Source organism: Heterodontus francisci, chromosome 9 (assembly GCF_036365525.1).
Source record: "Heterodontus francisci isolate sHetFra1 chromosome 9, sHetFra1.hap1, whole genome shotgun sequence".
Taxonomy (NCBI): domain Eukaryota; kingdom Metazoa; phylum Chordata; class Chondrichthyes; order Heterodontiformes; family Heterodontidae; genus Heterodontus; species Heterodontus francisci.
Window position 1 is genome coordinate 61,791,431 of NC_090379.1, and position 17,338 is coordinate 61,808,768.

Below are 17,338 nucleotides of genomic sequence, written 5' to 3' on the forward strand. Positions count from 1 at the left end.
CTTGTAGATGGTATACACTGCTGCCGTGGTATGACAGTAGTGGAAGGAGTGAATGTTTAACAGGTTGGATGTGTTACCACTTGAGTGTGCTGCTTTGTCCTGGATGGTGTCGAGCTTCTTGAGTGTTGTTGGAGCTGCACTCATCTAAGTAAGTCGGAGTATTTCAGCACTGTCCTGATTTGTGCCTTGTAGATGGGTAGATAGGCTTTGGGGAGTCAGGAGGTGAGTTAGTCACTGCAGAATTCCCAGCCTCTGACCTGCTCTTGTCGTCACAGTATTTATATGGCTGGTCCAGTTAAGTTTCTGGTTAGTGGTAACCCCAGGATGTTGTTGGTGGTGGATTCAGCGATGGTAATGCCGTTGAATGTCAGGGAGAGATAATTAGATTCTCTCTTGTTGGAGATGGTCATTGACTGGCACTTGTGTGATGCAAATGTTATATGCATGCTAGGGGAGAGTTCAAAGGAATTAGGAGAGAAGTCAAAATAAAGGTTAGGAAGGGAAAGAGGAACTATGAATTTAAATTATCAAGGAACATAAAACAAAATGTAAAATATTCTACAGGCACATAGACAAAAAAGGAAACTTTGGATGGGAATAGGGCCACAAAGGAACAGACAGGATAAAATAAGAAGCAGCATTTGCGAAATGGTAGAAATATGAATTAATTATTTTGTTCCAGTATTTACAAGGGAGATGATCATTTTGAAGTGATATCGGAAGAAGAGGTTTGAAATGATATAACCACATTTAATATAAACAAGGAGCAATATGAAATAAACTAATCAAATGCAACAAAGATAAAAACCCTGGTCCGGACAGATTGTATCCGCACATTTTAAAAGAATCTAGGGAAAAGGTCGCAGAAGTACTATTACACATATTTAATAATTGATTAGAAGAAGATGTAATTCCATCAGATTGGTGGATAGCTAACATTATACCTATTGTTACGACTAGGTGAGAAAGGTGTCTCGGGGTCCCTCTCAGCCTTCACTTCGTCTTACCGTAACAGGGTTTAATTTTTAAAACACCATGTTTTTAGCTCCTCCTTGGTGAATCCTTGTTCACCGCTTTCCAATTATCAGTCAAAGAAACAAGCACAAACAGGCTTTCTTAGGTTTCAAGAAAAAGGTTGAAATTTATTAAACTTGAACTTAAACTCTAATTCGGTTGACACCTACGGATACACAACACACCCATGCTAGCACGCATACACGATACATGCAAATAGAGACAGAAAAAGAGCAGAAGAAAAAATAAAGTGGAAAGGTTTGAGGCAATCTCTGAAGAGGGTTTTATGTTACGGATCTTCGAGTTCACTGTAGAGTCCTTGATTGTAGGTTGGTCTTGCTTTTCGTTGAGGCCCAGGATTCTTCTTAAACCTTGTTTGCTGTAGGAGACTTTTCTCTCTTGGGGCTCATGTGTCTTCAGTGGATTTGGAGTTCTGTGAGAAAGGGATGGGAGCAGACAGGAGAGGCTGTGGCGAACCAGCCAGGAGAGGTCTTTACAGTCTAGGGGTAAACAGCCTTCTGAGTTCAAACTGTTTGTACAATTCAGAAAACCCCAGGTTGCCAAGCAGGGTAGTCATGTGACTAGCTGTTCTGACCACGTCTTGGCTCTGTGGATTGTATCATCTTAGCAGGGCCTGGAATGCGCTTCCCTGCCTTCAATATCTGGTGCTCAAAGTCCATTGTGGGTTAAATGGATAAGGGGAGTAACCTCTCTTGTTCCGATTGGTATGTAAATGTCTTCCAGCCAAGTGTCTGGCAGCCCTTGTAATAGGCCTTTTCTTCTGAGCAACAATTTGAAATTTTCTGTCCATATGGCGAAATTAATATGCCTCATTCTTGGCAGGTGGAGGTCTAGCATGACACCTCCACACCCAGCAAAATGAAATGCTATTTGAGAAAAGTGTATTTAATTAAAAGGGTTCAGAGAAAATATAAGAAACAGAAAAAAACATGCATTTCTCTCACTCATTCACAAATCCTAAAAATTATTCAAATTGCCCTTTTTTTGGCCTCCCAATAAACATATGGTTCTTTGGGGAGGTTTTTCTTCAGTTTGCCCATTTCCATGGCTGCCTAGGGTCTTTGAGATGGTTAGGTTTAATTAGCCCTGAGTTGGAACTTTTTTTTCAGGAGAGTCAGTAGTGGGTGGGTCTATCCTGAACTCTCTTTCAGTGCTTTGCTGAGTCATGCAAAGGCTTTTGACTTCAGGTTCACTTTTTTCTGACTGTGGGGGAGGATTCTTTGCTAATCTCCCCTTTGTCCTCTGGGACACTCTTCCCTGCAGGTATTTGTGCAGACTCTACTGCATTCCCCTGTGCCACTTTACTAGGTTTCTGTGCCCCCTAGACGTCTTTATTTGTCTCTGCAGGTTCCAGTAACAGTTGTTCGTAGCTCTAGTGGGCGCTTCTAGTGTCTGCATTTACATAGGAGGATGTGGGGTCTAACTTTTCACATTGTTCGGGGTTGGCTGACAGGACAGTTGGGATTTTCTTCTGGGATTCCTCCTGGATTTCCTTTAATCTGCCCACCTGGTCACTCTTTCCCCTTCTCTTTCTAACCTGTTGCCAGCCTTGTGCCTGCCTGTCCCTTTTTGTTCTCGGCGGAGGTCCCTTACAGTTCACCAGCCCTCTGCTGGAGGGTCCTCCTAATACCGGTACAGGACTTAGGGGTGCAGGTTTCACTGTAGGTTGGGGTTTCCCCTCACCCTGGCACATGTGGCAACTCCTGCAGTATTTCACCACATCTTTGTAGAGTTTTGGCCAGTCAAACTGCTGTCTTATGCGGGTTTTGGTCTTTCATATACCGGCATGTACTGCCACTGTAGTCTCGTGCACCCTTCTTAATAGTTCTGTCCGGTATTTCTGCGGCAGCACTAACTGTGAATTACTGTCCACTTCTTGCTCTCAGATCTGTGAGGAGAACTCCATTTCCTCATCAGTACCTCATTCTTTAAGTAGTAGCAATCAGGGACTCCCTCTACTTCACTTTCAGACTGGGCAGCCTGAACCTCAGGTCGTCTTGCTGAACCTCAGCTGGGGAAAATTTATTTAATTCACTCCCTGGGTCTTCTAACTTCCCAAAGAAAGCCTTGGACAGACAGACCTCATGGCCATTTGCCTGCAGTGCCAATGCAGTCTCCTCTGGGGGAACTGGTTTGATCATGGCCTGATTCATTATACATTCAGGGAAACTGCAGGGGACCGTCTCCTGCCACTGCCCTGTCTCTCTGACCTCCTGCGGTCTTTCTTTCACTACTGGGGGGAGCTACCACCTTCACCCCCACCAGATTATTACCTAGGAGCAGGCCAACCCTGTCCACAGGCAAACTAGGGACAATCCCTGCTGTCACCGGTCCCGAAACTAGGTTGCACTCCAGGTGCACCGTGTGTACAGGTACAGGCATACACTGCCCTCCAATACCATTCACCAGCATTCTGGTGTTCACTGCACTGTCTAGAGGAAAGGTCAAGCCTTTTCCCAGTAAAAGGGATCTAGTGGCCCCTGTGTCCCTGAGAATTACTCTGGGCTTGTTTGCCCCACTCGAGGGGTAGTATGGGGTTACTTTCCCTTCGGACACAAAACCCTGATAACCTTCAGGAATCCTATATAATTTTCCTGCACTTGTAGTCGTATGCTTCTTGGGTCTCACTCTTACTGCAGTTAAAGCCACAGCTTGTTTTGTTGTGCTTTCCATCAGGTTCACTTCTTCACTGAGCGTGTGTGCCCTGATTACCCCTACAGGTTTTCCCTTTAGTTTCCATCACTGAGCGTTTAAATGTCCCGCTTTATTACAATGGAAGCACACAGGTCTCCGGGTCTCACTCTTGCTCACAGCACCTTCCTTTTTGGCTAGAGGTGGGCCCCCTGTGTCTCCTGCTTTCTTTTCTCTCCTAGGACTGCCTGGGCTCCTGTCACCTCCCACCCTTTCTTCTTTTTGGATTTTTGGGGGTGACTCGGAAAGGTTCTCCCCTGGGAAACCGACTTATAAATTAAAGCAAACTCATTGGCCAGAACAGCTGCTTGCTGGGCTCTCTGAACCCACTGCTCCGCTACATGGGTCTTTATGGAGAGTGGGAGAGAGTGTTTAAATTCCTCTACCAGAATTACTTCCCTGAGATTCTCATAGCTGAGATGTACTTTAAGAGCCTTGAGGCACTGGTCAAAAGCCAGCTGCTTACTTCTTTCAAACTCCAGATAAATTTGATTAGTTTGCTTCTTGAGGGTTCTAAACTTTTGGTGATAGACTTTGGGTCCTAATTTATATGCCCCGAGGATAGCATTTTTTGTCAGTTCATAATTTGATGAACTCTCATCTGGCAACAGGGAATAAACCTCATGGGCTTTTGCAGTTAGCTTGTTCTGTAATAAAAGAGGCCAGGTCTCAGCTGACCATTTTAGCTGCCTTGCCAGTTTCTCAAAAGACACAAAAATTTCTTCTACATCTTCCTCATTGAATTTTGGAATTAATTGAGCTAGTTTTAACAGTTCTGTACCCATCCCTGAATTACTCTCCTCCATATTGGCCGTGCTTTCAATGGGGTTACTCTGTCGCCCCCTAGTCAACTCAAGCTGATTTAGCTCTCTTTCTTCACATACTTTCTGAAAGGTTCTTTCTCTCTCTCTCTTCTGTCTCTTACTTTCTCTTTCTCCTCTCTTTTTTTTCACGTTCCTTCTGGAAGGCTCTTTCTTTCTCCCTCTCCTGCCTCTCTCTGTCTTACCTTTTCTTCAAATTCAAGTTTCCTCTGTTCTAATTGTATCTTTGCTAACAATACCCTGTCAGAGTCTGCTTCTAACCCTGTTTCTGCTTCTTCAGATTCAAGGGAAAAATGGTTAGCCACTGGTCTTTGGAGTTCAGGCTTTCTAGCCTTGGCACAGGCAGTGATCTCACATTTCTCAGCCATTTTCCTTAACTCCTCCATAGACAGTGCTTTTAACTTATCCCAAGTTACATCACCCTGGCTTGGGGAGCTACCTGCTTCAGTTGCAGACATGTTAGTATTCAAGCACACACACCTCAAGAAAACCTGTATTGAAATCTTACTCTTTTTTGATTGGGAACAATTTGGCTTCCCACTTCCAATTTCTCTCATTTGTCTGTGGATAAAATCCAGGACGGTAGCCCCCAAATTTCTGTTTTTAGCTCCCCCTTGGTGAATCCTTTTTCACCGCTTTCCAATTATAAGGCAAAGAAACCAGTACAAACAGGTTTTCTTAGGTTTAAAGAAAAAAGGTTGACATTTATTAAACTTGAACTCTAATTTGGTTGATGCCTACAGACACACGATGCACCCACGCTAGTATGCATACGCAATCCACACATGCAAATAGAGACAGAAAAGAACAGAAGACAAAATAAAGTGGAAAGGTTTGAGGTAACCTCTGAAGAGGGTTTTTGTTGCGGATCTTCGAGTTCACTGTAGAGTCCTTGATTGTAGGTAGGTCTTGCTTTTTGTTTGCTGTAGACGACTTTTCTCTCTTGGGGTTCATGTGTCTTCAGTGGATATGGAGTTCCGTGAGAAAGAGATGGGAGCAGACAGGAGAGGCTGTGGTGAGCCAGCCAGGAGAGGTCTTTACAGTCTAGGACTAAACAGCCTTCTGGGTTCAAACTGTTTGTACAATTCAGAAAACCCCAGGTTGTCAAGCAAGTTAGTCATGTGACTAGCTGTTCTGACCACGTCTTGGCTCTGTGGATTGTATCATCTTAGCAGGGCCTGGAATGTGCTTCCCTGCCTTCAATGTCTGGTGCTCAAAGTCCATTGTGGGTTAAATGGATAAGAGGAGTAACCTCTCTTGTCCCAATTGGTATGTAAATGTCTTCCAGCCAAGTGTTTGGCAGGCCTTCTCTTCTTCCCAGCAACAATTTGAAATTTTCTGTCCACATGGCGAAGTTAATATGCCTCATTCTTGGCAAGTGGGGGGTCCAGCATGACACTATATTTAAGAAGGGAAATAGAACATGTTCAGAGAACTATAGACCAGTCAACCTAACCTCTGAAAGATAATGGAATCCCTACAAAAGAGGAAAGTAGAAAAACATTTAGAAAACTAAATTATAATAATTAATAGTCTGCATGGATTTCAAAAGGGAAAGTCTTGCTTGACCAAGCTCATTGAATTCTTTGAAAAAGTAACAGAGAGTATACCAGAATAATGGTGTGGATCTAATATATCAAGATTTCCAACAGGCCTTCAATAACGTACCACATAATAGAATAATGAATACGGTCAGAAAATGCTGAGTCAGGGGACAAGTAGCAGAATGGATAACTAGCTGGGTACAAGACAGAAAGCTGAGAGTAGTGATAAAGTGTAGCTGTACAGAGTGCCTGAAGGAAGGAATTGGGATCCCATCCAGATCATGCCAAAATTACAGTTGCTCACAATTTATATTAATGCTTTAGACTTTGGAATCAACAGCACAATTTCTAAATTTGCAGACAACAACAGATTTGGGGGGTGGTGGCTAGTCAATACTGAACAGAACGGCAACAAATTACAAGAAGACATTCATAAACTTGCAGAATGGACATACAATTGGCAAATGAATTTCAACATGGATGAGTGTTAGGAATTACATTTTAGTAAGAAAAATAAGGAGGTCACATATGACTTGGAAAATAAAAGTCTAAATGGGGTAGAGGAGCAAAGAATTATGCAAGGACAAATACACAAATCGCTAAAACTAGTGACACAGGTTAATAAGACCATAAAAAAGCAAACTAAGCACTAGATTTATTTCTAGAGGAATAGAGTTGAAAAGTAAGAAAGCTGTGCTAAACTTGTATTGAGCCTTGTTTTGACCAGGCTTGGAGTGCTGTGTAAAGTTCTGGTCACCATATTATAAAAGGGATATAGAGTGCTGGAAAGGGTGAAAAAAGGATTAGCAATAACAATAACAGAATTGCAAGGTTATACCTTCAGGAAAGGATGAACATGCTAAATCTCTTTTCTCTTGAAAAGAGAAGGCTGAAACATGGCCTAGTAGATGTCTTCAAAATTATGAAAGTTTTTGAGAGTGTAGTCGCAGAGAGTTTTCCATTTGAGAAAAACTAGCGGCCATCAATATAATATAGTCACCATGAAATCAAATAAGGAATTCAAAAGAGACTTCTTTACCCCAGAGAGTGGTGAGAATGTGGAACTCGTAACAACAGGGGGTAGTTGAGATGGATTATATAGATGCATTTAAGGGGAAGCTATATAACCGTATGAGGGAGAAGCGAATAGAGGGTTACGCTGATAGAGCTAGATGAGCAAGGATGGGAGGAGGCTCCATTAGAGCATAAACGCTGGCTTGGACTGGTTGGGCTGAATGGCTTGTTTCTGTGCTGGGTATTCTATGTAATTCTATGTACAATTGTGGGCTCGCAACATAATAGATCATGATAGCTACAAAAGGCAGCTTTGCACATCTGTCTTGCCTGGTCTACATATAACTCCAGTCATTCATTATGTGGTTGGCTCTCAGTGCCCTTAGGCAACTGAGGATGGGAAATAAATAGTGCATTGCCAGTGTTGCCCACATCCCAAAAACAAATAAAAGGAAAACAGTTTTGTTGTTTAAACCTGCAATAGTCAGTTCGTGATTTTAGATCTAGTTATGATTCTGTAGTAATTCCGGACTTTTCCAACTGGTGAACAAATGCACTCCATGGTTATGAACTACAAATCAAGTTTATTAAGAAATAAAAGAAGCAGAAGCAAAGTGAAATAACAAAGATCAATCATTATTTAACATAAAAAGCCTTTTCAATCTAACATTGCGCATAACATAACTAGAACTCGCCGCTCACCATCTCTCCCCTGGTTTCCTGTCCTCGCAAACATCAGTCCCCAACACATTTGCCGTCAGACAAAAACCCACAAGCTGGTTGAAACCATCCGTGCTGCACCTCATTTACCACGCCATAATGACATGTTCAATCCATCTACTGCCCGCCTTCCATCTCGGTGCCCCATATGGAGCAACCTTCCTGAGCAAGATCTACCAGCAGACGTCCTTTGGGTCAAGGAATGGGAAACGCGGGAGGTCACTAAATAGTTCCTTGTGACAAACCCCAGCTGTCGAATGGCAGGCTTTGAACTACCACAGGTAGAGTGGTCCATGCTAAACAGGTTCAGGACAAGCCAGAGCCCTTGCGCAGCCAACCTCCACCACTGGGGTCTCAGTACAAAAAAAAAAGAAACACAAACAATGCTGCATATTACTGAGGAATGTCCCCTCTACAGACTAAGTGATGGATTAACCACCTTAAACTCAGCAAATGAGGAGGCTATCGTTTCCGGGGATAGGTTCCCGGGATTTGCATTCAATAAATAAATAATAAATATAACAAAACCTTCAGTAATTCTCGTAACTTGGAACACACATCTGTGAGAAAAATCTTATTTGTGAAATCAGAAATTCACAGACTATCATTTATCTTTCATTATTCTAATGCATAGTGAAATTTTTTTTGTCTTCAGGTACTTCCAAATGTGGATATTGATAGCCTTGCCAGTAACAGTCCAGCAGCAAGCCAGAGATCAATAAACCCGAAGCAGCAGCAGCAGATTATGCACCATCCTGCACAAACTCTGATACAGGTATCTTTGTTGTCATTATGTTTAAATGTTTTCCTTTCTGATTGAAGGAATAGTCCAGGCCACCTCGTGTAATGAGTGTGTCCTGTGGTTTTTCCTCTTGCCTTTTATAAATATTTCATTAGAATCCATATTTGGATGGCATTTCACTTAAGGTCACGAGCAATTACTGATAACATATGAAAGTTGCCTCTTGGCAGGCATGCTTAGGCCAAGCAGGAGGGGATGATGCCAAACTTCAGTGGCACTGGATGCAGGTGGTAAAAATGTAGCTTAAAGTTTTAGTAGAACTTTTCTTTGGTCTGTTCACCAAATCCATGAAACCCATCACCATACTTAAAAGAGCGCTTTACCAAACTATTTCTGTTTGCCCAATATAAACTACGCATGCACTTCCCATAGAGAGACACCCACTTATCAAAATCTAGAGAGCTTAGGTACAGGCTGTCAAACGCAAAGACATAGGACCCACCCTCACAACCCCCCCAAGTGTATTCTGGAATAATGCTGGAGTTTAACCAGTTAATCCTGCATTTTACAAGTATGCCCACAGGTCCCTGAAGGTGGCAGGACAGGTAGTTAAAGTGGTGAAGAAGGCATATGGAATGCTTTCATTATTGGCTGATGTATAGAATAAAAAAGCAGGGACGGAATGCTGGAACTGTATAAAAGGCTGGTTAGACCACAGCTGGAGTATTGCGTTCAGTTCTGGTCACCACATTACAGGAAGGACATAATTGCTCTGGAGAGAGTCCAGAAGAGATTTCCAAGGATGTTGCCAGGGCTTGAGAAGTGCAGTTGTGAGGAAAGATTGGATAGGGTTGTTTTCCTTAGAACAGAGGAGACTGAGGGGTGACTTAATTGAGGTGTACAAAATTATGAGCGGCCTAGATAGACTAGACAGGAAGGACCCATTTCCCCTAGCAGAGAGGTCGAATACCAGGGTGCACACATTTAAGGTGATTGGTAGAAGGATTTGAGGGGACATGAGGAAACACCTTTTCACCCAGAGAGTGGTGGGTGTCTGGAATTCTCTGCCTGGATCGGTGGTGGAGGCAGAAACCCTCAACTCATTTAAAATGTACCTGGACCTGCACCTGAAGTGCTGTAACCTGCAAGGCTACGGACCAGGTGCTGGAAGGTGGGATTAGAATGAGCAGCTAGTTTTTTCAGGTGGTGCAGACATGATGGGCTGAATGGCCTCTTTCTGTGCCATAACTTTTCTATGGTTCACAGATAGGCCTATCCTATTCATTGGGGCATTGTCTTGAAATTACCTGAATCCAAGTGGGACAAATCCCTCAGTGATAGATCTACATCTTCAAGCCCCATGAATGGGCCAGGTTAGATGATCAATCATTAGTCGTGATCTAGAGTCCTGCAGACCTACCTGGTTCTGGTATTGGATGAGCAAAGTTGCTAGTTGGTCATTAGACAACAGGGAAGTGCAGGTTTGAGCCATGAACTCTTCGCAAGCAGCATAGTGAGCAAAGAACCATTAAAATAAGTGAGTACATTTTCACCATCGTCAGGAACAAACAGCATACCCCAATGAATGGTGATTCTAGGAATGAGAGGTATGACGATTCAGCAGCAACTGCTTGCTGTTCTGCAGCCCAATTTTGTTCCACACAAACCATATGCATGTATGGTTTCATATCCACCCATCAGGTAATGCGTTCCATCAGTTGTCACATACAGCTTCTTCGTCAGTTGTGTGGTGGACAACTTTAGTGGGGTGGAAGAACTTACACAGGACAGTCATCTTGACATGCCAATCAACTTCATGCTGTAGATGTCCAAGTTCAATGTTGCAGGCGAGGCTTAATCATCACCAATTGTTTAACCCATGTCTTCAAGTGGTGGGGGCCTTAGTAAAGAATTGTGCCTTCCATGAAGTTAATTCCTCCTCCGGGATGCTGAATGAGTGATTGATGTAGGCCAGACCCCTCCTTCTCTATAGTTGTTATCCCTTTTTGCTACAAATCCACTTCATATTTTGCTCTACATGGGCTGGATTTAGTGTGCGTGTCATGGCTTCTGGCAGTGGACCCGGAAGTGGGCTCCATCGGCACATGTGTGGCTGGTCCACCGGAATCACATGGCAGGCAGCCATTTATAATAATGGAGGCTCGGGGCCTGGCCAATTGCATGATAGGGGCAAGATTTGAGGTGCTGAATGCCGCGTTGGATGACTCCGGAGCAGGGGCTGGCACCATATTTTAAAGCCCTGCCAGCCTTCCTTGTATTACAGCCTTTGAGTCATTTGCTCTTTATTGCTGAAACTGCTGTTGATGTGACTCCTGGAACCCTAACCCCCTGACAATGAAATTGCAGTATGGCTCAGGCAAGACACCAGATCGCCCCACGGTTTAGCGATGCCTCCCTTGAGATTCTTCTCCAGGCTGCAAGGGAAAGGCAGGAGGTCCTCTTCCCCAGCGATGACAAGAAGAGGTCCTCCTGCCTGACCAAGCAAACCTGGATGGTGATCGCAGAGGAGGTCAGCAACCGTAGGGTCATCCCCCAAACATGGGTCCAGTGCAGGAAGAGAGTCAACGGCCTCGTTCGGTCTGCCAAGGTGCGTGCTGCATAGACTTCTCCTTTTTGGGAATTGCATGTGACTACACAAGAGGCTGCGCGACATGGGTAGGGAGGCACCACAAAAGTGCGAGCAAAGTGGGTTAGGCCTCAACACATCCTGCTAGATGCATGACGGCATTTCGGCCAGAGGCTACCTTCTTTCACAGGACACTCCCATTGCCTCCCCTGTGTGCTGATGTAGGGAGGAGCCATGTAGAAAAGCCCTGCAGGGGGCGAGGGGCTGCCACCAGCAGGCCTGTCCTGTAGCTCTTCCTGCAAGGTATTACCATCTCCCTCTTTCCACTTGCAGGACAAGTAGGCCCATAATAACAGGGATACCTCACGGACTGGCAGAGGAATTGCAGACATATGGCCTTTCTCAGCAGCTGAGAATGAAGCACTGGAGTTGGCGGGGACCCAGGACGGACCCACAATCATGGATATTGAGACTGGAAGAGAGTGAGAATTGTCTTCCATCGTCATCCATTACACTCCTGGAGAGCCTTCTAATGCATGGATATCATGACAAGATCTGCAATATCTAACCCACACATGTTTACGTTCTGTCATGCAGGTTGGCATCCAGGAGACAAAATCGAAAGGGGGACAGCAGTCAACCTCTGAGGACGAGCAGTCAGAGGAGGCACCGTCCCGTGACTCTCCTGCACCTTCCACCAGCGCAGATACTTTCACCTCGGTGGTTTTGCACTTGGCTTTAGACTCAGGGTCATAAGCTGGTGAGAGCACCCGAGCAGCTGGATGAGGCCGAGACAGCCGAGAGCTCTGATAGTCCGAGGACTGTGGGTGGCCAGGCCCATGCTGAGCCCCAGGCTGATGACGAGCCTCTGGTGTTGACAGCACAGGGTATGCTGGAGATGCAGAGAGGTAAGGCAACGTATGCCGGAGATGCCAGAGGCCATGCGCAGCCATGAGTAGATGATGGAGGAACCCATCGATGCCTTGAGTGCTACCATATCTCAGGCATGTGAACGCATGGCTTCCTCCATCAAGAGGTTGGCAACCCTCATGGAGAGCCAGATCCCACAAATGCCCGCAGACCTGCACACCATCACCTTGGCCATGAGCTTGATGCAGCAGTGGCAAGGCGAGAGAAGGACAAGGCACACGGAGTCTTTTCCAGCTCCTTATCCTTCTCTGATGAGACGGGAGGTTCAAGTGAGACTTGAAAGGAGGAGGAGAGGCTGACCTCCACATCTGGGGGCTCCCCTTAGGGCGCTCTGAGTGTGGATAGTGGCTCCTCAACCCCTCCAACAGTGAGCCCAGCTCAAGTAGCTGCGACGCCTGAGGAGAGTCCTGCACCTGTGCAGGAAACCCTCAGGCAGCCGGGACCCTCCAGGCCTTGGGCACCCTGAGGATGGCTGCCGCAGTCATCACAGGCCAAGGGGCAGCTTGATCAATAGCCTGCCTCCAGCGCAGCAGCTAGCATAGAGGTCACACCACATGTGGAAAAACACCTAGATACACCTGGGGTTTCATGGATACTTGCAATTTTCTATTTGTACGCTGCGATATTTATTTGCTTTTGAAGTTAGCTTTCATTGTGGAAAATGATATTTCTTTATGCTTTATATGAGATGCTGACTTCACCCTTCCCTTTAGTGAGCTGCCAGTCTCCGCTCAGCCCTCCTTTGGTAAGTGCCTTTGATATGCCCGAGCACGTGTGTGATCTGGGTGCTAGGCATGAAACCCTAATAGAAAAGAGGCAATGGACTGAATGTTTTAAGCTAAGTTTTTATTGCTTTCACTCTGAGACAAGCATGGTGGCCAGAAGAGGATAAGTATAAGACTGACTCTTGCCTCCTGGTCTTCCCTCCATTGATGGCACTGCATCACACCACAGGAGTCCACAAAGACCGGTGAAACCCATGCCAGAGACAAAGTAGGCCTGGCATCTTTGCCTTTGCTACTCTTCTCGGCTTATGCGGTGATGGTCCTCAGTGGCAACCCTTACTAATAGCTGACCCTTTCACCCAGCTATCTGGCCACCCAACCCTTTCACCAAGCTGTATGGCCACCCAACCCTTTCACCAAGCTGTATGGCCACCCAACCCTTTCACCAAGCTGTATGGCCAGCTGTGCCGACTGTTAATCTGTTAATTGTATATCAATTGTTTGATTATGTGCAGGTGGAGGGTGTTAATTGGAGTCTTACTTGAGCACTTATAAACAGATACTTACTGAGATTTGGGGAGGGTTTGAGTGAGGAGCTATATGTTTGTAATCCTTTAACTCTGTACAATAAATGTGAAACTGAGGATAGATAGGCTCCAGCATTATCCTTCTTTAACAAGCTTTTTGGAGTTTACCATCAACCACCTGAAACCAAGCCCACCTGTGCAGAGCGCCCAGAACTGGCAGCCGACAATGGCCTCCGCTCTCCCCGTTTCCCATATCCAGTACTGTTCATGGCTGCGTTCCCGACACGGCACTGAGGCCTCGCCTTGGAGCCGCCAGCTTTCAATGGTCGGGGATCCGAAGGCACGTGAGGGCCTCCCATCATCAACTTAATTCCAAGCCCTGCATTGAATTGCAATCAGTTGCATGCAAATGTATTAAAATGAACTGTTCAACAATTCATATGGCAGTCCCGTCGCATCGGGGCAGCGACGCCTCCTTGGTGCTTTCCCACTGCTGGCGAAAACCAGAACCGACGTCACGCCCTTGGATTTCCGGGCAGACGCGCCCATTGCTATTCTATGATTTCCCACACCTCCATTCCCATTCCAAGCGGGCTCACTAAATTCTGCTCCATGTGGGCCACGGAAGCTCTTCTAGTTAATCGTTCTGAACCATGAAGCAAACTGTTTTAAGCCAGGCTTATACACCACAGAGGAGAGGTACAACACCTGCCACGTGTTAACCCAAATGCCCATCGAGCAGACCATTGTGGTTTTGAAGATGCAATTCAAGTGCCTAGATCAATCCTGTGGAGCCCTTCAGTATGACCTGTGTTTTGTTGTGGTGTGCTGTGCTCTGCACAACCTAGAGCTACAGAGGGGGGAGGCATTGAACAATGAGGATCTCGTGGATCATGATGCCTCCTGCGACGATGAAGATGTGGAGGAGGCTGCTGACCAGGCGATGCAAGATGAGGGACCCCTTGAACTACAGGCAAGGTGCAATGCAATGAGATACATGCAAGGGATGTTCAGGATATGCTAATTCATAGCCATTTCTTGTGACCCTTATGCCCTTTCAGAAACATTTTAGTAAAGTCTTACCTTTATGCAACCCTGCTGTCACCTCCTTCATTTTGCATTCCATCGCTCAGTGCCCAGGTGCACAGCACACGTTGGCAGTGCTGAGGAGCTGACTAACCGCGGCTTAGTCCATTGAAGGAGTAAGGCTGTAGATGAGATCTCAAAAGGCAGCAAGAATTGAAAGGCAAAGCAACACCAGTGTGTGAACCCTTTATTGAACACAACGAATAATGCAAGGCTTAACATCTACATATTCTATTTACACGTGAACCCCAAGTTCAGCTAGGTGCTCTTCCTAACTTTCTTATGATGACTCCTAAGTAGTGCTCCCCATGCGTTTGTAGCTGAGGTGGAGGGAGGCTGCTGATTGTACTTTTCTGTGGCTTGGGATGACCTTGACAGCCGGCCTATGGCTGCCTCAGGTTGGGAGGGCATGCTGAGCGGCTCCTGCACAGGAGCAGGATACTCCTCTGTCATCACGGCAGCTCGAGGTGCTGGATTCACTGGCAGAGGGACTGAGGAGCCACTGCCCCCACCAGGAGCATCCTAAGACGAGACCTCACATGCGGAAGGAAGCGGCTCCTCCTCTCCTTGTACCTCCCTGCTTATCTGAGAAGTGCAAGGAGCTGGTGGAGACTTCAGGTGCCTTGTCCCCCTCGCGCTTTGCCATGGACAAAGTGATGGCTGCAGGTCTGCTCACATCTCTCGCATCCACTGACTGGTCTGCTGGATTTGGCTGTCCATGAGGGTTGCCAATCCCTTGATGGAGGAAGCCAAACACACACCCATCAGAGATATGGTAGCACTCATGGCCTGGGTGGACTCTTCCATCGTCCGTGCATGAGTGCGCCTAGACTCTGGAAGCTCCGCCAGATGTTCCTTTACTTATTGCGGTAGCTGCAGCAGTTTCCATGTTGCCGATGGCCCCATCAGCCTGGGCTCAGCATCGGCCTGACCTCCCACAGTCCTTTGACTGTCAGTGGCCTCAGCTGTCACCGCCTCTGTCAGCTGCTAGGACGCGTCTGTGATGTGCTCACCAGGTTGTGACCCTGAATCTAATCGTGAACCCATCCCACCAACGTGAGTGTATCAGTGGTGGTGGAAGGTGTGGGGGAACGATGTGATGCTGTAACCTCTGAGGATTCCTCCTCCTCCTTAAAGGTGGCTGGTTGGCCCGGTCGCTTGAGCTTTACATTCTTTGACATGACCCTGACCGGCATGAATGAACACAAACATTGAAGGATTAAGGGCTTCCCATTTCCTCATCCTAACTATCCCTGCTGTGGACCTCTGTGTGTCCAGTGGTGGACATGTGCACTATGCCTTGTATGTAGCTGATGCCTCCTTGTGCCCCTACACTTGTTCACTTACCCTCTTGGGTTGGCACTCCTCCCTCACCAAAAGCAATAGTGCAGCTGCAGTGGTGCCTTGCCATTTCCAAGGCTTCCTCCTCTATGGGGGTCCAGATGAGCGAGTACGGCTACCCTCCACCAGCTTTAGCCATTTCCTTGCTGTTGTGTGCTGTCTTCTCCTGCAAGCACAAGAAAGAAGACTGTTAGTCTCCCCACGGAGAGAAGCACAGAGCCTATGCTGGTGGCAGCCCTGCAGTCCATGATAAGGGCACACCAATGCCTCCTGCATGCGGTCAACCTTGAGGGACCTGGTGGGGGTCAGCAGTGACAGACGGGCATGACTCATTGAGATGCAGCCATGATTCTGACAGGATATGCTTCTTCCTGACCCCTTTGTCGCGACTGTGTGGTCACTCACTCTCTACCAAACACACCCTCTCGTGTTGCCACATGCAAGCTTCAACAGGAAAAGGGGTATGGAGTATTCATCATGGCGGACGGAAGGAGGTCATTCACCAGCTTGCAGTACTGGATCCAGGTTCTCTGGATGACCCTATGGCTGCCGACCTCCTCTGCAATCTCCGTCCAGGCTTGCTTGGTCACGCGGGCCGATCTCTTCCCATCCTTGGGGAAAAGGAGCTCCCACCTTGCCTTTGCAGCCTGCTGGAGAACCTGCAGGGAGGCTTTGCTGAACCAAGGGTTCACCCGGTATCTTCCTTCTGCATTCTTGCTGCAGGCTTCTGTTCAGCTTCTTGGCAGAAGGCAGCAGTCAGGCAGAGGCTTTTTCAGAGCAAGCAGCAGTGAATGCAGGGCTGGCAGCACTTTAAATATGGCGCCAGCACCTGCCGTGGCATCAGTTGATGCCGCCTTCATCGCCTTGCTTCCCACCTCTGCAGTACAATTGGATGGCCCCTGCGCATCCCCTCAGTTAATTGACTGGCTGCTATGAGATTGTGTGCGTCCAGCCGCTGAATGCCCAAACAGAAGCGACACCTGCTTCCAGTGCCACCGCCAGGACATGCGGCCTTGCCCCAAAATCCACCCCAATATGTCAGACATCTACATTTTTTTAATTTCCATAATATACTTTATTCATAAAAATCTGTAAAAAATGCATTACAAAACAGTTTCAAACAGCAAGTCAAAAATTACAAACAGTGCAAAGGAGGTCAGTTTCCTTCAATACAATCATGAGTTGCCTCACAACCCTTCCATTTCATTTTTACAGCACACAAAATTTTCCCGCTACAGTTCGAGGGGTTTCCCATGGATCCAACCCCTCAGTTCAGCTTGGTGGGGGGACCTTACACTGTGGTCTTTCCCCATTGAGCCTTTGCTGCGGCTGCCCCAAGCTTTAGTGCGTCCCTCAGCACGTAGTCCTGGACCTTGGAATGTGCCAAACTGCAACATTCGGTCGTGGACAATGCTTTGTGCTGGAAGACCAGCAAGTTTCGGGCAGACCAAGGGGCGTCTTTCGCCGAAGTGATCGTCCTCCAGCAGCAGTTGATGTTTATCTCGGTGTGCGTCCCTGGGAACAGCCCGTAGAGGACAGACTCCCGTGTTACAGAGCTGCTTGGGATGAACCTCG

At 46.6% G+C, this 17,338-nt stretch overlaps 1 protein-coding gene across 4 annotated transcripts in view; it reads left to right on the forward strand.

The window, feature by feature from the left end:
• Window positions 1–17,338, forward strand: part of kiaa0586 (KIAA0586 ortholog) — a 654,782-nt gene that overhangs the window by 438,127 nt on the left and 199,317 nt on the right. For all 4 annotated transcript variants that reach the window (XM_068039229.1, XM_068039231.1, XM_068039232.1 and 1 more), the window contains exon 19: window positions 8,481–8,600. In XM_068039229.1, the coding sequence (XP_067895330.1) occupies window positions 8,481–8,600 (120 nt within the window). The remainder of the gene's footprint in view (window positions 1–8,480; window positions 8,601–17,338) is intronic.